The 17,462-nt window shown below is 43.6% G+C and overlaps 3 protein-coding genes across 3 annotated transcripts in view; 2 read left to right on the top strand and 1 right to left on the bottom strand.

The window, feature by feature from the left end:
- Window positions 1-17,462, bottom strand: part of MAPDA (N6-Methyl-AMP deaminase) — a 48,124-nt gene that overhangs the window by 23,116 nt on the left and 7,546 nt on the right.
- On the top strand, window positions 231-3,655 carry LCMT2 (leucine carboxyl methyltransferase 2). The gene has a single exon (XM_079912602.1). The coding sequence runs from the start codon at window positions 710-712 to the stop codon at window positions 2,768-2,770; it is 2,061 nt and encodes a 686-aa protein (XP_079768728.1). The 5' UTR covers window positions 231-709; the 3' UTR covers window positions 2,771-3,655.
- Window positions 14,977-17,462, top strand: part of LOC307182346 (protein-glutamine gamma-glutamyltransferase 5-like) — a gene marked incomplete at its 5' end in the record, with an annotated part of 44,984 nt that continues 42,498 nt past the window's right edge. The window contains 4 exon segments of the mRNA XM_079913590.1: window positions 14,977-15,025; window positions 15,750-15,851; window positions 16,597-16,832; window positions 16,836-16,842. Coding sequence (XP_079769716.1) covers window positions 14,977-15,025; window positions 15,750-15,851; window positions 16,597-16,832; window positions 16,836-16,842 — 394 coding nt within the window.

Raw genomic sequence — 17,462 nt, 5'->3', positions numbered from 1 at the left:
GTTTACTTATTGTCAGCTTAGCACAGAGCCGGGAATACAAGGGAATCAATAGTGTACATCTGTGGGGAAACATTGATTGGGTGAGTCACAACTTCTGTAAAGGTTTCTTCATTTTGCACCTGGCCTCACTGGCTTGTTTTCAGATTTAAATGGGATCTCTTAGTAAGCACTCGTAGTTAGCATCCGAGGAGCGACCCCTTCTCCTTGCCCACCAAAGTCAGTGGTTCTAACCCTGCTTTGCCCCTACCAGACACTCAATGCAGACCATACCGTCCAAGGAGCTCTGGTTGTCAGTCCCCACAGACTCACCTCTTAAAGATTTTTGTCAGCAGTTGAGTCAACTTATGACAGCTTAAATTTTCACTTCAGACAGGAAGGCTTGTAGAAAAGTGATAACCCGCGCTTCCCTGACACAGTCCACGTGTCCACAATAAGCCGCAGCCGTCAGTCTTGCCGCGAAACTGCAGTCCCAGAGAATCAAAGAAATGTCAATCACAGCCGAATGTCAGCACCAGCTGCACCCTCCTCAATACTGATTGGCGAGGTGCGCTCTTCCCGGAAGTGACGCACACCTGTCCAAGGAAGAGGCGTCACGGGGCGGGGTGCGGGGGGGGTGTGATTTTTCCGTACAGAGTCCGCGAGGTGGCTACTGGGAAACGAAAAGGCAGCTCACCACCGGGACGGACCGTCGCTCCTGAGTTCCCTAACCATGGGCCCGCGGAGCCGCGAGCGTCGGGCCGGGGCAGTGCAGAGCACCAACGACAGCAGCGCCGTCAGCAAGACCTCCCTGGCTGCGCGCGGGTACGTGCACGACGCCTTCGCCGCCTTGCTAGTTCCAGGGACCGCGCGCCGCGCGCCGCTCATCCACCGCGGCTACTACGTCCGCGCACGCGCCGTGCGGCACTGCGTGCGCGCCTTCCTGAAGGGGACGTGCGCGGTCCCCGGCGCGCCTCGCGCCCAGATTCTGTCGCTCGGCGCTGGCTCGGACTCGCTGTATTTTCGCCTCAAAACTGCGGGCCGCCTGACCCGGGCTGCCGTCTGGGAGGTAGATTTTCCGGACGTGGCACAGCGCAAAGCGCAGAGGATTCGAGATACGCCGGAACTGTGTGCGTTAACCGGGCCTTTCCAGAGCGGGGACCCCGGGTACACGTTGTGCTTTGAGAGCTCGGACTACTGCATCCTGGGCCTGGACCTGCGACAGCTTCAGCGATTGGACCACGCCCTGGGCACCGCGGGCCTTGACGCAGCCGCACCGACTCTTCTCCTGGCTGAGGCCGTGCTGACCTACCTCGAGCCGGATGATGCCGCGGCCCTCATCGCCTGGGCCGCCCAGCGTTTTTCTAATGCCCTTTTCGTCGTCTACGAGCAGATGAGGCCGCGTGACGCCTTTGGCGAGTTCATGCAGCAACATTTTCGGCAGCTGAATTCTCCCCTGCATGGCCTGGACCGCTTTCCCGACGCGGAAGCCCAGCAGCAGCGCTTCCTTCAGGCCGGCTGGACCGCCTGCCGTGCCATGGACATGAATGAGTTCTATCGCTGCTTTCTTCCCGCAGAAGAACGCCGGCGCGTGGAAAATCTCGAAACTTTCGACGAGTTTGAGGAGTGGCATCTGAAGTGCGCCCACTATTTCATTCTGGCCGCTTCTCGGGGAGACGCCCTCTCGCAAACTCTGGTGTTTCCACCCTCAGAGACGTTTCCTCGGATAGATCCTGCTTCCCCTTCAGGAGTCTTCCCTGCCAGTATAGTCACTGGTGATAGCCAGGGCCCAGACCTTAAGAGGTATGGGCACGCCTCGGTCCTTTTGAGCCCAGGTCTTATTCTCAGTGCTGGAGGATTTGGAGAGCAGGAGGGGCGACATTGCCGAGTGAGAAAGTTTCACTTGCTCTCAAGATACTGTGACTTTGAATGGAAAGGCAACCAAATATGCAGTTGGGGGGCTGGAGCTCAGTGGGATGGACGCCTTTATCACACCATGACAAGACTTTCAGATACTCAGGTTCTGGTTCTGGGAGGGAGACTGTCCCCAGTAACTCCAGCCTTGGGGATTCTCCAGCTTCTTTTTTGCAAGAGTGAGGATAATAACCCTGAGGACCTAAATGTCACAGTCACAAAGGTCGGCCCAGAAGAAGATTCCACTTTGTCATGTTGGCGCCACTCGACAACAGAAGTGTCCTATGAGAATCAGAGATATTTGTTTGTGTATGGGGGCCGCAGTGTGGCCGAACCTGTACTAAGTGACTGGCATTTCCTACATGTGGGGACAATGGCTTGGGTCAGGATCCCAGTGGAGGGAGAAGTACCTGAAGGTCGGCATTCCCACAGTGCCTGCAGCTGTCAAGGGGGAGCCCTCATTGCTGGAGGTCTGGGTGCTTCTGAGGAGCCGTTAAGCTCTGTACTCTTTCTGAAACCAATCCCTTGTGGATTCATCTGGGAATCAATAGCCATCCAGCCTCCCATTACCCCAAGGTACTCCCACACAGCTCATGTGGTCAATGGGAAGCTTTTGTTGGTTGGAGGGGTCTGGATTCATTCCTCCTCAGTTCCTGGAGTGACTGTTATTGATCTGTCTACAGGACTGAGCTTCGAGTATCAGATTGACACAACATGTGTGCCATGGCCATTAATGTTACACAATCATACCAGCATTCTCCTTCCTGAGGAGCAACAGCTCCTGCTCCTTGGAGGTGGTGGGAACTGCTTTTCCTTTGGTACCTACTTCAACCCCTGTACAGTGACATTAGACCTTTCTTCCTTAAGTGCTAGGCAGTAAGGACTGGACTTGTGATATATTCAGGACCCACTAAAGTAGACAATAAAGCTTTCCAAAATAGTATTTGACTCTGGCTATAGATATTACCACTCCCCTGTTCCCATTCCTTTTTTTGTTTTTTTCTGTTCAGTGCAAAAAGAAAAAAAGTTGTTTAAACACACACCAACATTCAAAGAGATGGTACAAAAATAAAACATAAATAGGCCTATCTGAAGAGAGTGGTCATATAGTCCTAGAGTAGGAATTGGGGGCCTTTGGGTCCCTGTATCTAGTTTACTGGTCTTCCTCCCATTTTCTAATCTGAGTTTATCCATTTACTGAGTTACAATGACCTGTAGCCTAAGTCAAGTGAAACTTTTCCCAATGCCAGGCTTTGTGATTTTAGATGGGACCTTGGAAGAAGTTTCACACAGATCCTTGGTAAGAATACAAGGCTGAATATAGGTGAAGGGACATGGTATTGACCTCGTTCTTCATGTATGAAACCTGAAATGAACCCAGTTGCAGTTTGATTAAAGCATTGTGCCATTTAGTGCAGCAGAGAACTCTGTGATAGCTTTAATAAGACACATTTGTATGACTTTATTGACACATGGTTTTGTTCCATTTTTTTGCCACCGGTTCTATATTTAGAATTATAAGTGCTAATAAACCAAACATTTGATTTCTCAGCTCATTTTGTATATGGTATGAAAATGTTTTGCTCCAGATCTACTCCACCCTTCACTATGTTCTGTGTACCAGGAGGCCAACCTTTATGAATTGCATCAATGAGTTTACTTGTTCTCTGGTGTTTGGTGAGTTCCATCAGTCAGAGGTACCAGAGAGGGATGGTTGGACAGTGAGAGTATTCCAGGTGTTTCCCCTACCAGTCTGCAAGTTGGCATTAGCTGCATTCTTTTTTTTTAAAATAAATTTATTTATTTTTGGCTGTGTTGGGTCTTCATTGCTGTGCGCGGGCTTTCTCTAGTTGTGGTGCGTGGGCTTCTCACTGCAGTGGCTTCTCTTGTTGCAGAGCACAGGCTCTAGGCGCATGGGCTTCAGTAGTTGTGGCTCGTGGGCTCTAGAGCGCAGGCTCAGTAGTTGTGGTGCACGAGCTTAGTTGCTCTGCTGCATGTGGGATCTTCCCAGACCAGGGCTCGAACCTGTGTCCCCGGCATTGGTAGGTGGATTCTTAACCACTGTGCCACCAGGGAAGTCCGCAGCTGCATTTTTTTCGTAAAAGCCACAGCTCCTGTCATGTAGTCTTCTATAAGGTATAGCTCTAACTCTGCATCACTCCAAAGAATTCTGTATCTTAGTTGCATTAACCATATTTTAAGTGTTCAATAGCCACATGTGACTAATGGCTACAGTATTAGACAATATAGATGTAGAACATTTCCATCATTGCAGAAACATCTGGACTCCACTGAGGTACTTCACCATCTTGACTTGGTTTCCCTTAACCCTGCTCAACCCCTTTTAATTAGTATCTTCATTAAACTCTCCTCAACTATCCCCTTGAAATGGACCATCTTTCCTGGTGAGCCTTGTGAGATCATGAAACATCTTAGGTATTCATCCTTAAAACTTGAGCCTTAATTTGTCATCTAAATTGTGAATACCTTGTGAAATTCGTGTGTCAAAAGGTAGTGGCTTTGTTGGTACTTAAGTGTACCACTTCAGTATTTCTTGTTAGTCTTCAATCCTTGAAACCTTAATAATAACTTGAGATTCTACAAGTACCTAAATTCTACAAGTACTATCAATGTTAACATCTTGATGGACTTAGTATGACCGAGAATCTTTTTTCCCTAATATTTTAATTAACAACTTTGCATATAAATGCATGTAAAAAGTGTTCAATATGAAAACCAAGTAGCAAACACAAGCCTAGTGTATGGAGAGGGCAATGTTGGCTCTGTTGGATGAAGGTTCCCAGGAGAAGACAAACTGAATAAACTGTTGTTTAACTTCAGCTTCCCTGAGACTGCACAGCCCTTTCTGGGAGAGTTACTAGTTACTGTCATGAGTCCTGGTAAACAAAGGACTTAACTATGGCTAGGCATCTGCAAGGCTATCAGTGGGCCAGGTACTAGGTTACTGGCAAGACTGTGACTGGAAGGGGAAAAGGCTGCTCTGTATTTTTTAAGTTCACCACAAGCCCACCTCCAACTTTTAGGAGCAGATCAAAGCAGAACATGAATGAAGTGAGTGTTCTCAGCTATGTAGTAGTTAGTACCAGAATTCTAACCTAGAAATAACTCCAAAGCCCAGGGTATCCCTTCCATTATGTTACTTCTTAGATGGTACCATCAACCATTACTATATCATTACTTTGGGGCCATATAGAGGGGTGGGGGTGGGAGGGGGAGGCTGTCAGGAGAATGTGGATATATGTCAGACCTAAATTACTAGCACAGTGATGCCTATTCTCTCAAGTGCTGCCCAGTATGGCACATTGTGAGTAATTGGGCTTGTTCCACATTTCTATATGATTACCGGATTAAGCATGTGCTCCACCTCTGACCCTACACATGCATCATACTCAGTTAAAGAGTTATTCATTTCTCAAGCTCTACTCTTCAGAGCACTTAGAGTTTTGTCCTCAACATTAACTCTGTGCCTTTGGAGCAGCACTCAGAGGTGCTGGGTCCCAGTTTCATAACAGTAATCCACAGCAGTTAGAGATGTGGGCCAGATTAAGAACTGAAGTTGGACTATGCTTTTTGTTTCTCCATTTCACCTCTGAATATCTTTGTTTTAAAATTCTGGTATGGAGCTCTGGGGCAGTTATGAGAGTTATCAACTTCTTGATTGCAGTTTCCAGCTGATCTTCACCCCTTTTTGCTCAACAATGGACCATGGTTACCCCATATCCATTGGAAATGAAATGAGTTCACGCTGCCAGAAGGCTAATCTGAGGGAGTAGGAACATGCATAAATGTGCTTGCGAGCACATGAATACAGGATTTTCCTAGGATGTGCTGATGCTTCACTGGGTATGACTTGGTGTGTAACTCTCAAAGTAAGTTTAACAGGGATAGGAAAGACCTTGCCCTAATATTTATGTGAAGAGTCATTTGCCACCTAATTGTCAGACTAAGACTGGGAAATAAATTGTAATAAGAATGATTTTTAGGATATTACACTACATAGAGCTTTTCTCATTCCCTAGCTTTTGTCCACATTTTTAGGCTTTTCTAATGAAAAGAGCCTCAACCTCTGATTCATATTTAGACTTGCTATTTCAGGAAAAGTTAGCAAAACTGATCTTTCTTATTCAAGGATACATCAGCAATTTAAGGAGGAAAAAAGCTTTGCCACCACCCTTCCTCCCCCATTGTCTTGCTTTTTTCTAATTATCATTTATTTCTCTATTAATATTTATTATACATACTATGTAATTCTTCATTGGCAGCTTTTTCATAAGGCCAGAATCTGACATTCCCTATCTCACAAGCTTCATCCCCTGCCACTCCTCCTCCCCTTATTGACATCCCACTTATATAGGAAGTATACCTGGGACCCAAAGGACAGAATACTGTTACATGCTTCCATTCTTTTACTTACCGTGTTCTCCCTGTTGGGACTCTTAAGACTGCCTCTCCTACCTTACTCTCAACCTCACTATCCCAACTTTGTTCATAAAACTCCTACTTGACTCAAGGCTTATCTTTGGAAATCATTCCCTGGTTCGAATCCACCACCCTTTCAGGCTGGGATGGGTTACTCTTCTGTGTTGCCAGAGCACCTTGTAACTATCATCCATATTGTGTTATAATCTATTTTCTCATCTGTCTACTCACTAGATTGAAGATCCTTGAGGGTAGGGATAGTATCTTATTCACCATTATATTTCCAGCACCTGGAAATACAGGTGTCAACATCGGAATTGAACAACGATCTCTCATTGTTGGGGTTTAACATCACCAGATCTTTCTCATACCTTTTTAATGTAATATATCCTGTGCCACTGGCTTCCTGGGGAAGAACAGAGTAGCAGTAGTGAAAAATAATACAATGACACCCCAAATGCAAACCTGTCATGCAAACCTGTGTCCTTGGTCAGAAGTGCAGAGAGAATCAGCCAGAACCTTTAGAACACAGCTGTGATTATAAACACCTGCTTTTGGGAACCCCTCTCTTAGTCCCACTGCTTCCCCCATCTTCCACTCAGACATCTGGTGGGTAGTGACAGAGATAAGTAACCACAGAGACAGTGGTTTTTTTTTTCTTATTTTAGAAGGAGACTAGCATATTAACCACATTTAACTATAAAGAAGATCCACTCCATAGTGACTTGAGCCTGCAACCTACCCTCTAGCCCAATTTCCTTTGAGTTTGCAGTTTGGGTAAGATTTGCTTGTGGTCACTTTGGGTTTGAGCTGACGACCTAGACTCACACCAGTGTCAACTCGACTAGAACACACAGCATCGAAGTTTCTGTACTCTGCTATGTGTTAGCCAACAGCTCATTGAAAAACCCTTATTGTTAATGATAAAATGAACGTATTTACAAAACAGAAACAGATTCACAAAGAAAACAAAGTTATGGTTACCAAGGGGAAAGTGGGAGAGGGATAAATTAGGAGTTTAGGATTAGCAGATACAAACTACTATATATCAGGTAGATAACTGAATCACTTTGCTGTACACCTGAAACTAACACAACATTGTAAATCAACTATAGTCTAATATAAAATAAAAATTACATTAAAAAAATAAAATAAACGACAAAGTCCTACTGTGTAGCGCAGGGAACTATATTCAATACACTATAATAAGCCACAATGGAAAAGAATATGTATATATATGTATAACTGAATCACTTTGCTGTACACCAGAAACTAACACAACATTGTAAATCAACTTTACTTCAATTTTTAAAAAGCCTATAGATTAAAAAAAAAAACCTGTTGCTATTTATTGTGTATATGCTCATTATAGAAATATTTAAAAAGCAAGATCTGATACATTTAAACATTTTCCAGGACTTTCTAACCATGTTGGGGTTACACTGTATGCCTTTTTTATAAACTCTGAATAAAAATTTTCACAGCCACAAAGAAAGTTAACTTCAGGGGGATAGAATCAAGTGATTGATAGTTCTTGTGCATGACTCTTGTTCAGCTGGTGTCTGCATGACAGTTCCTCAGTTGATGAATCTCCTCTTTGATGAGTGAGTGCCTTCTCTTGCTATATCTGATAAGAATCACTTCAAGTCCCTAAGGTTACTAAGATTATGAAACTAAGATATATGGTATTATTCATGCTATTTTTTTTTTTACAAGCAAGATGAGAGCTATGGTCTACAAAATCAGCTCTGGGGAGACCTGAGAAAAAGAATGAGCAGGTGAAGAACCAACGTACCGCTACCCAAGGTAGAAGAGAAGTAAATACAAAACTGAGGAGCACAGCAAATGTGTAGTCATTGGCAACCTGAATTAATGTTCTCTCATCCTGAAGAACTAACCAGAGAGAACTGTGACAAAAATTCATGCTGGGGCTTCCCTGGTGGCGCAGTGGTTGAGAGTCCGCCTGCCGATGCAGGGGACACGGGTTCATGCCCCGGTCCGGGAAGATCCCACATGCCGCGGAGCGGCTAGGCCCGTGAGCCATAGCCGCTGAGCCTGCACATCTGGAGCCTGTGCTCCGCAACGGGAGAGGCCACAAACGTGAGAGGCCCGCGTATCGCAAAAAAAAAAAAATTCATGCTGAACAACTAAGCCAATGGCAGCTGTGTAGTTTAAGCTCATGGGATTTGGAGTTAGATAGACCTGGGATTGAATCCTGGCTTTCTTCCTTACTGGTATGTGACCTTGGGAAAGTACTTAACTTCTGTAAACCTCAGTTCCCACATCTGTAAAATGGGTGGTATAATAATGGTACCCACATCAAAAGTTGATGAGAGAATTTTATAAGACAATGTAAATAGTGCATTTTAGCACAGTGTAGAGCATACAATAAGGCTCAGTAAATGTTAGCCCAGGACATGGCACAGGTAGGGAGGGATATTCTACAACCTCCCCTGAGTAGTTTGTCCCCGGTGCTTAACCAGTAAGTCCAATATATAATGACTGTTTAACACTGTGCTAGATCTTAAGCGGGAGAAACGTGGTCTCTTCTCCCCAAGAAGCTTACAATGTAAAAAAAAGAATACACACGGAACAACTGGAGAACAATTAGAACGGACAGTGTAATGTTCAGGGACTCACAGAATATCCTTGAGAAATCAGATAAAGAGTTTGAGAGATGTTACACAGCTGCACAGGTAATTCTTGGCAAAATGGGTTTTGACTGGCATGAGAAGGAGTAGTCAAAGGATGCATCAAGGATAATGTGAGAAAAATGCCTCCTATGGAAAGGATGGATAGAATATAGATGAACAGAGGCGAGAAGCAGGGCTTCCCAGGTTCAATTGTGATGATGCTTTTGGAATGCTTCCCAACACATTTTCTCTTCTTGATGATTCCTATTTGGTTCCCTTAGGTCACATAGCTTTTAACCCTAGGCCGTGAGGCTGGAGTACAAAATAAGGAGATAAGACATAAGAGAAGCACCTTCTAGATGGAAAGGGAGCTAAAGGTCCTCTGGTCCTGGAAGGGAGAGAAAAGGAGAGATTATGGTGATCATCCGGATGACACACAGAAAGATGAGAAGCCTAGAGGGGAAGACCAAGTACACAAATGAGCAGTCAAAGAACATGATTTGCAAAACCATAATGAATATTGATCATAACTTAATCAAATGATTATAACTTAATTAAAAATTAGTGGCCCAATATAGTTGCTTCGCTAGATTCCAGGTGGGGTTGGCAATCATGTATAAGAAGCTGATGTGGGAACTATATTCAATATCCTGGGATAATTAACAAATTGAAGAAGAAAAACCATATGATCATCTCAATAGATGCAGAGAAAGCTTTCGACAAAATTCAATACCCATTTATGATAAAAACCCTCCAGAAAGTAGGCATAGAGGGAACTTACCTCAACATAATACAGGCCATATATGACAAACCCACAGCCAACATCGTCCTCAATGGTGAAAAACTGAAACTATTTCCACTAAGATCAGGAAAAAGACAAGGTTGCCCACTCTCACCACTATTATTCAACATAGTTAGGGAAGTTTTAGCCACAGCAATCAGAGGAGAAAAAGAAATAAAAGGAATCCAAATCAGAAAAGAAGAAGTAAAGCTGTCACTGTTTGCAGATGACATGACACTATACATCGAGAATCCTAAAGATGCCACCAGAAAACTACTAATCAATGAATTTGGTAAAGTAGCAGGATACAAAATTAATGCACAGAAATCTCTTGCATCCCTATACACTAATGATGAAAAATCTGAAAGTGAAATTAAGAAAACACTCCCATTTACCATTGCAACAAAAAGAATAAAATATCTAGGAATAAACCTACCTAAGAAGTCAAAAGACCTGTATGCAGAAAATTATGACACTGGTGAAAGAAATTAAAGATGATACAAATAGATGGAGAGATATACCATGTTCTTGGATTGGAAGAATCAACATTGTGAAAATGACTATACTACCCCAAACAATCTACAGATTCAATGCAATCCCTATCAAACTACCACTGGCATTTTTCACAGAACTAGAACAAAAAATTTCACAATTTGTATGGAAACACAAAAGACCCCAAATAGCCAAAGCAATCTTGAGAAAGAAAAACGGAGCTGGAGGAATCAGGCTCCTGGACTTCAGACTATACTACAAAGCTACAATAATCCAAACAGTATGGTACTGGCACAAAAACAGAAATATAGATCAATGGAACAAGATAGAAAGCCCAGAGATATACCCACGCACATATGGTCACCTTATCTTTGATAAAAGAGGCAAGAATATACAGTGGAGAAAAGACACCTTCTTCAATAAGTGATGCTGGGAGAACTGGACAGCTACATGTAAAAGAATGAAATTAGAACACTCCCTAACACCATACACAAAAGTAAACTCAAAATGGATTAAAGACCTAAATGTAAGGCCAGACACCATCAAACTCTTAGAGGAAAACATAGGAAGAACACAGTATGACATAAATCACAGTAAGATCCTTTTTGACCCACCTCCTACAGAAATGGAAATAAAAACAAAAATTAAAAAATGGGACCTAATGAAACTTAAATCTTTTGCACAGCAAAGGAAACCATAAACAAGACGAAAAGACAACCCTCAGAATGGGAGAAAATATTTGCAAATGAAGCAACTGACAAAGGATTAATCTCCAAAATTTACAAGCAGCTCAGGCAGCTCAATAACAAAAAAACAAATAACCCAATCCAAAAATGGGCGGAAAACCTAAACAGACATTTCTCCAAAGAAGATATACAGATTGCCAACAAACACATGAAAGAATGCTCAACATCAGTAATCACTAGAGAAATGCAAATCAAAACTACAATGAGGTATCATCTCACACTGGTCAGAATGGCTATCATCAAAAAATCTCGAAACAATAAATGCTGGAGAGGGTGTGGATAAAAGGGAACACTCTTGCACTGCTGCTGGGAATGTGAATTGGTACAGCCACTATGGAGAACAGTATGGAGGTTCCTTAAAAAACTACAAATAGAACTACCATACGACCCAGCAATCCCACTACTGGGCATAGGTCCTGAGAAAACCATAATTCAAAAAGACACATGCACCCCAATGTTCATTGCAGCACTATTTACAATAGTCAGGTCATGGAAGCAACCTAAATGCCTGTCAACAGACGACTCGATAAAGAAGATGTGGCACATATATACAATGGAATATTACTCAGCCATAAAAAGAAACAAAATTGGGTCATTTGTAGAGATGTGGATGGATCTAGAGACTGTCATACAGAGTGAAGTTAAGTCAGAGAGAGAAAAACAAATATCATATATTAACGCATATATGTGATACCTAGAAAAATGGTACAGATGAATCAGTTTGCAGGGCAGAAATTGAGACACAGATGTAGAGAACAAATGTATGGACACCAAAGGGGGAAAGCAGCGGGGTGGTGGTGGTGGTGGTGGGATGAATTGGGAGATTGGGATTGACATGTATATACTGATGCGTATAAAATAGATAACTAATAAGAACATGCTGTAAAAAAAAAATAATAAACAAAAACCAAAAAAAACCTGCCTTTAATCAAAGGAACACTTTCCCTTAAATATAAAAGTAATACATGTTCAAAGCAAAAGCTTGAACAACACCGAAAAGCTCAAACTAAAGAAAAATTTCCCATAATTTTACCACCTACAGTTAATCTGTAACGTATTGTTTTTTAAACTTCTTATGTTGCTTTTTAATATCTCATGAATTATTTCCCAATATCCTTTGTCCTTTTGTTGATTACATCAGGATGAGAGGAATAAAGTTTACGTATCTGACTCATTGTAGGATATTTGGGTTGCACTGAATATCCTTATGTTTACATTTTTATACACAAATTATGATTTTTTCTTAGGAAAAATTCCTAGAGGAGGAATCTGTGGATCAAAGGAATTTATGTTTTAAGGCTTTCTTTTATTTTGTAAGAAATGTTGATAAATTGCCCTCAGAAAGGTGTAACACTTTATCCTTCCATCAAGGAGAGGTATACCCATTACTACTGAGCAAATAGCAGCACCTCTGCCTGGAGTCAAGCCACTCATCATCCTGGCCCTGCTGCCCTCACAGGCTTTTCTCTCTCTCCTCCTCTACAGCCCCACTGCCCTCCTGCCAGATTATTCTCCTCGTACCTCACACATGCAAGCACATATCCATTCAGCAAACATCTCTGAGCACCCACCAGGTAAGGCGGGAGATTGTGGAGGTTAAGATTGTGCCTGGGTTTGATCCCAGTCCTCCCATTCCTGCATGTCAGGGACAATATGAACACCTCCATCCACAGGCTGTAAGGACATAAACGATTTCAGACACGTAAAATGCTTCTGACAGTGGCTGGCATGTAGTGAGTGTTCAGCGAACATTAGCTGCAATTATCAGCAATTAGGAACAATGCTCCGTTCTAGGCAAAGGGGGTCCAGGTGTAAGAAGATGGCCAAGGTCTCTGCTTCCGTGGAACTAATTCTAGATGCTATGAAGTGCTCTTCAGAAAATAAAAAGGGTGTTGTGATGGCAGATGATCATAGGGTGGGAGATGGGGCATCATGTTCAGAGGTCAAGGAAAGCCCCTGTGTGATGTTACCTCTCAGCCAAGACCCGAGGGGGAGACGGGCACTCAGGAGAACAGGGCTGGCTTGGTTTTTGATGTCTCAGATGGCAGGAGCTTTGCATCCCAGAGCTCATTGCAGGCAGATGGCTGTTCTAAATTCTCTATTTGTTTTAAGGCTCATAATACATGGGGATATATTTTGATCCTTTTATATCCTTGTCTTTATCTTAGTCAAGCGCCAGGAGTCATGTGGCCAGGCTTTACATCTCTTACTTGTCATTAACCAGCGTGGGCTGGTGGCCAAGGCGAGAAGGACTTGTGGGCATTGCCATGTTTTTTTTACTAATTGATTCTGCTTGATTTCCTGCTTTGCTGAACCTCTTCCTAATCCTCTTGGCTTTCTTTGCCTGCTCCCTTGAAGGCCCTCCCTTTTGTTCTCTAAAGTCATTGTCTGCCTGACATGAAAAGCACTTCAGTGAGCCAAATGCATAATTATATTAAGTAAAATAAAAACAAAAACAAAAACAAAAAACTGAGTCCCCTAATGGAGAATGAGTTTTCTCCATGCATTGTATACCTTGGGCGTGGAGGGGAAGATATCTTCCTTCTTCCCCCTCCCCTTTCCTTCCTAAACCAATAGTTGGCCTGGGTAAAGGGGAAACAGAGTGGGCTGCCCTTAGGAACAACACTTTGAGCTGTGGGCAGCGGCCAGGAAAAGGCTGCCCCCAGTCCCGTTCCCCACTGTGGAGGTGATGCACACACCTGTGTGCTCTTCACTGCCCCTTTCAGGTATCTGATCTTTCAGGATCGAATGGCCATTGGTTGTTATGTATCGGGTGGAGAGGCTTCTGTGAAGGCTCAGTAGGTCCTGGTATGAAAATGCAGGCCCCTCAGGAACAAATGAGATGTATCAGTTTCCACCAGGATCTAGGCTAGTTGCTTTCAAACTTTTTGACTATAACCCACAATTTATATCATGATCCAGTTATATAATACATAAAATTATGCTTGCTTTTCCTATGTAGGGTGCATTGTGATATTTTCTATTCTATTCTTTAAAAAAAATATTGGCCACATTTCTCTAAATTTCTTTCACGAACTACTAATAGATTAGACGTGTTTACAAAATGTTGTTTAATAACTCACAGGCATCTGTCTTAGATCTTGCCCTGAATTTTCTCGTTCCAATAATATAACTATTTAAGTGCCTGAGTTACATTTAAGAGGTTGAAAAACTTTGTACTATTTGATCCAGTGATTCACCTTTGAATCTGCCTCAAGGAAAGATTGTTACTAGGAGGGAGGGCCTAGGGACCATCATGCACGTTCTGTTTTCAGCCAGATGTTTGACAAATTTGTGGGAAAGATGCAAAATGAAAGCTGGATTTGATTTTAGACTGTGAAGGAAATTTAAAAACACCTAATCCAATTTCCTCACGTAAAGAATTAGATGTAATCACAGCTAGTTGAACAACTATACTTAAAGAGTATTTCCTAATGGCTCAGTGTTAACGTGGAACGAGTCTCCAACAATAATACTCCACTGGCCTCTGACTTAAGCCTTAATGCTTAGAACCATCGTATTACCAATGACTTGGACAAAGACCTGGAAGACTGTTTAGCCAGTTCCCAGATAGTAAGATAAAGCGTTTAGGTGAAATAATTAGGACTCAAAAAAAATCCAGCCAGGTAACAAAGATGGGCTAAAACTATCAAAGTGAACACATTTAGTGAAAATATAGAGAACTTATGTGAAGAAAGTTCAAAATGCAAATGGCACAGAAACTGGCTGGAGCAAACATGAGCTTTTCCGCAGCATCCCCAGCCTCCACCCACTAGACACCCGTAGCAGCCTCTCCCCGAGTTGTGACAACCAAAAATGTCTCCAGACTTTGCCAAATGTCCTCTAGGGGGCAAAACTGCCCCTGTTGAGAACCACTGAGATAAACTGAGGTACTACTGGGGGAAAGGACCTAATGAATTTTTATCACCAGAAAAAATAGCAAAGCAAATGCAATCTGAGGCTGCATTATTATCAGTACTAAGAGCAACTACTGATGACTGAGTGCTTACCCTGCACCCGCCACTATGCTAAGGTCTTTACTTGTGAGTCCTCAACGCCCACATGAATTCTAGGAGGTAGGAACACCATTGTCACCATTTTTTTGATGTCTAGGGACCTTAAGTGGCTTGCTTAAGGTTTCACAGCCAAGATGGTGAGAGCCTGCACCTTGCCCATTATGTTATGAGAGTTTTAAAATTACACACTAAGTGTACATCCTAGGAAGCAGCCAGTACCCTCATCCACCTGGAATGTGACTGAGAAGCAAGAAATAAGCTGCAAATAACCCTGAGGTGCCCACCCTCCCCCATATCCTAAAGCAGGGACTTGCCTGTAGCTGAGGCCCCAGCCTCCAGTCAGCTCATTGACTTAATTCATACAAAATTCGAGTATGCTCTTTCTTCTATCATCAGGATAATAGAGTAATTTTTAGAAAGATTGTCAACAAAAGTGATTAAGAGTAAGTACACGGCGGCACTTTGAGGTTAAGTTTCAGTTATCTGGAAATGTTGTGCTGTCTGGGACCCCAGTTCTCGAGCACTGTGGCTCCAGGTCCAGGTCCAGAGGTCACTGGGATCACGATGCTGAAATGCTCTCTGAGGCTGAGTCCTGAGATTAGGGGGCAGGTGGCAGAGGGCTAAGATCTGGACAGCAGTCTTACCCAAGTCAGAGCCAGGTGCCATGAAATGTCAAGAAGTGTCAGGGGATGCTGAGCCCAGGGAGCCACAGCTGGGCAGTGACCTGTCCCCCCGCCAACCCCCGTCCCAGTGGCAGCCTTGGAGCTCAGGTCCGTCGACCTGCAGAACGCCAGGAACAACCAGGAGCCTCACACGCAGGAGGTGGGCCTGCAGTGGCTCATCATGCGCCACGGTGAGTCCTTCACAATCCAGCTGCATTTCAACCGACGCTTCCACTCTGGGACCGACTACATCATCTTTGTGGCTGAGACAGATGAGCCCGCCCCTCCCCAAGACAAAGTTCACCTCAAGGGCCCCTGCCTCTCCTTTCTGAACTTCCACATTTTTTTGTGTGTGTGGTACGCGGGCCTCTCACTGTGTGGCCTCTCCCGTTGCAGAGCACAGGCTCTGGATGTGCAGGTTCAGCAGCCATGGCTCACAGGCCCAGCCGCTCCACGGCACGTGGGATCCTCCCGGACCGGGGCACGAACCCGCGTCCCCTGCATCGGCAGGCAGACTCTCAACCACTGCGCCACCAGCGAAGCCCTTGCCTCTCCTTTCTGAACCGCCCTCCCATCTCTTCTCCTGGGACCCCGGGGACCCTATTAGCGCTGTTAAGAAAAGATTTGGCCAACTCAGCAAACTAAGATTGTGATAATAACAGACAACTTTTAAATACACAACAGGCACTGTGCTAAAAATTCACACACACTAACTCATTTAATCCCTGTGACAAGACTTTCAGGTGGGTACTACTAAGATCCCATTTTACAGATTGAAAAACTGAGGCCCACAGATCGTAAGTGCATGGCCAAGGACACCCAGTGGCAGTAAAAGGATTAGCAAGTGGTAGGAGAAGGTAAGGGTCCTCCCAGTTCCTCTGAAATCGTGTCACATAGATTTTGCACCTCACTTTGGGGTCATTCTCTCTTACACAGGACCACAGCCCACCGAGCTGCTGGGAACCCGAGCCACCTTCTTGCTCACCCAGGCCCGACAAGGCAATGTCTGGAGTGCTTCTGACTTCACCATTCATGCCAACTCACTCTTTGTCTCCCTTTTCACACCAGCCAATGCAGTCATTGGTCCCTACACTCTGAAGATGGAGATCTCTCAGGGCCCTGGTCACAGCACAACCCACCCTCTGGGGACTTTCATCCTGCTTTTTAACCCTTGAAGTACAGGTATAACTTGCTCACAGGTTGTAATTCTAACTGATCCATTGGGAACACTCCGTGAGGATCTACTTAGAAAGCCCTGAAGATAAAATGCTGCACATCTATGCAATGTGTTACCATGTACTCACTAAAAATCATCTTTACAGAGAATTTTTAATGGCATGATGAAAATGTTCATGGTGTGATGTTAAGTGAAATCAATTAGGAAATGGAACACATATGATTCTAATTACATATATGTGCTGAGAAAGAGAGCACAGCCAGAATACACTAAACTGTAACAATGGGTGTTTCTGAGTAGTAAGAAGGGAGATCTTCATTGTCTTCTTTCTGTCATCCATATTTTCCAAATCTCTATGAAAAGCTTGAGGCTTTTATAACCAAGAAAAGATCATCTTTTTTTAAAGTATAGATTATATCGCTGGCCTCTAGAAAAGCACACAAGCTTTTAAGGGGTCCAGTCTTGATTTCTATTGCCATCAACCCATTGCTTATCTGATTATCCAGCAAGATATTGCCATTACTGTTTTTAATTTTATTACTGTTTGTTTTTTGGTTTGGGGCTTTGCCCCCTCTGCTATTCTTAACTGTTCAGAGGATGACGTCTACCTGCCAAGTGAAATACT

This window comes from Stenella coeruleoalba, assembly GCF_951394435.1.
Source record: "Stenella coeruleoalba genome assembly, chromosome: 2".
Taxonomy (NCBI): Eukaryota; Metazoa; Chordata; class Mammalia; order Artiodactyla; family Delphinidae; genus Stenella; species Stenella coeruleoalba.
This window is presented reverse-complemented; position numbering and strand designations above follow the sequence as displayed.

Bases quoted from the DNA above. Each gene is read 5' to 3' on its own strand.
- LCMT2 (XM_079912602.1), top strand. From the start codon at position 710: ATGGGCCCGCGGAGCCGCGAGCGTCGGGCCGGGGCAGTGCAGAGCACC.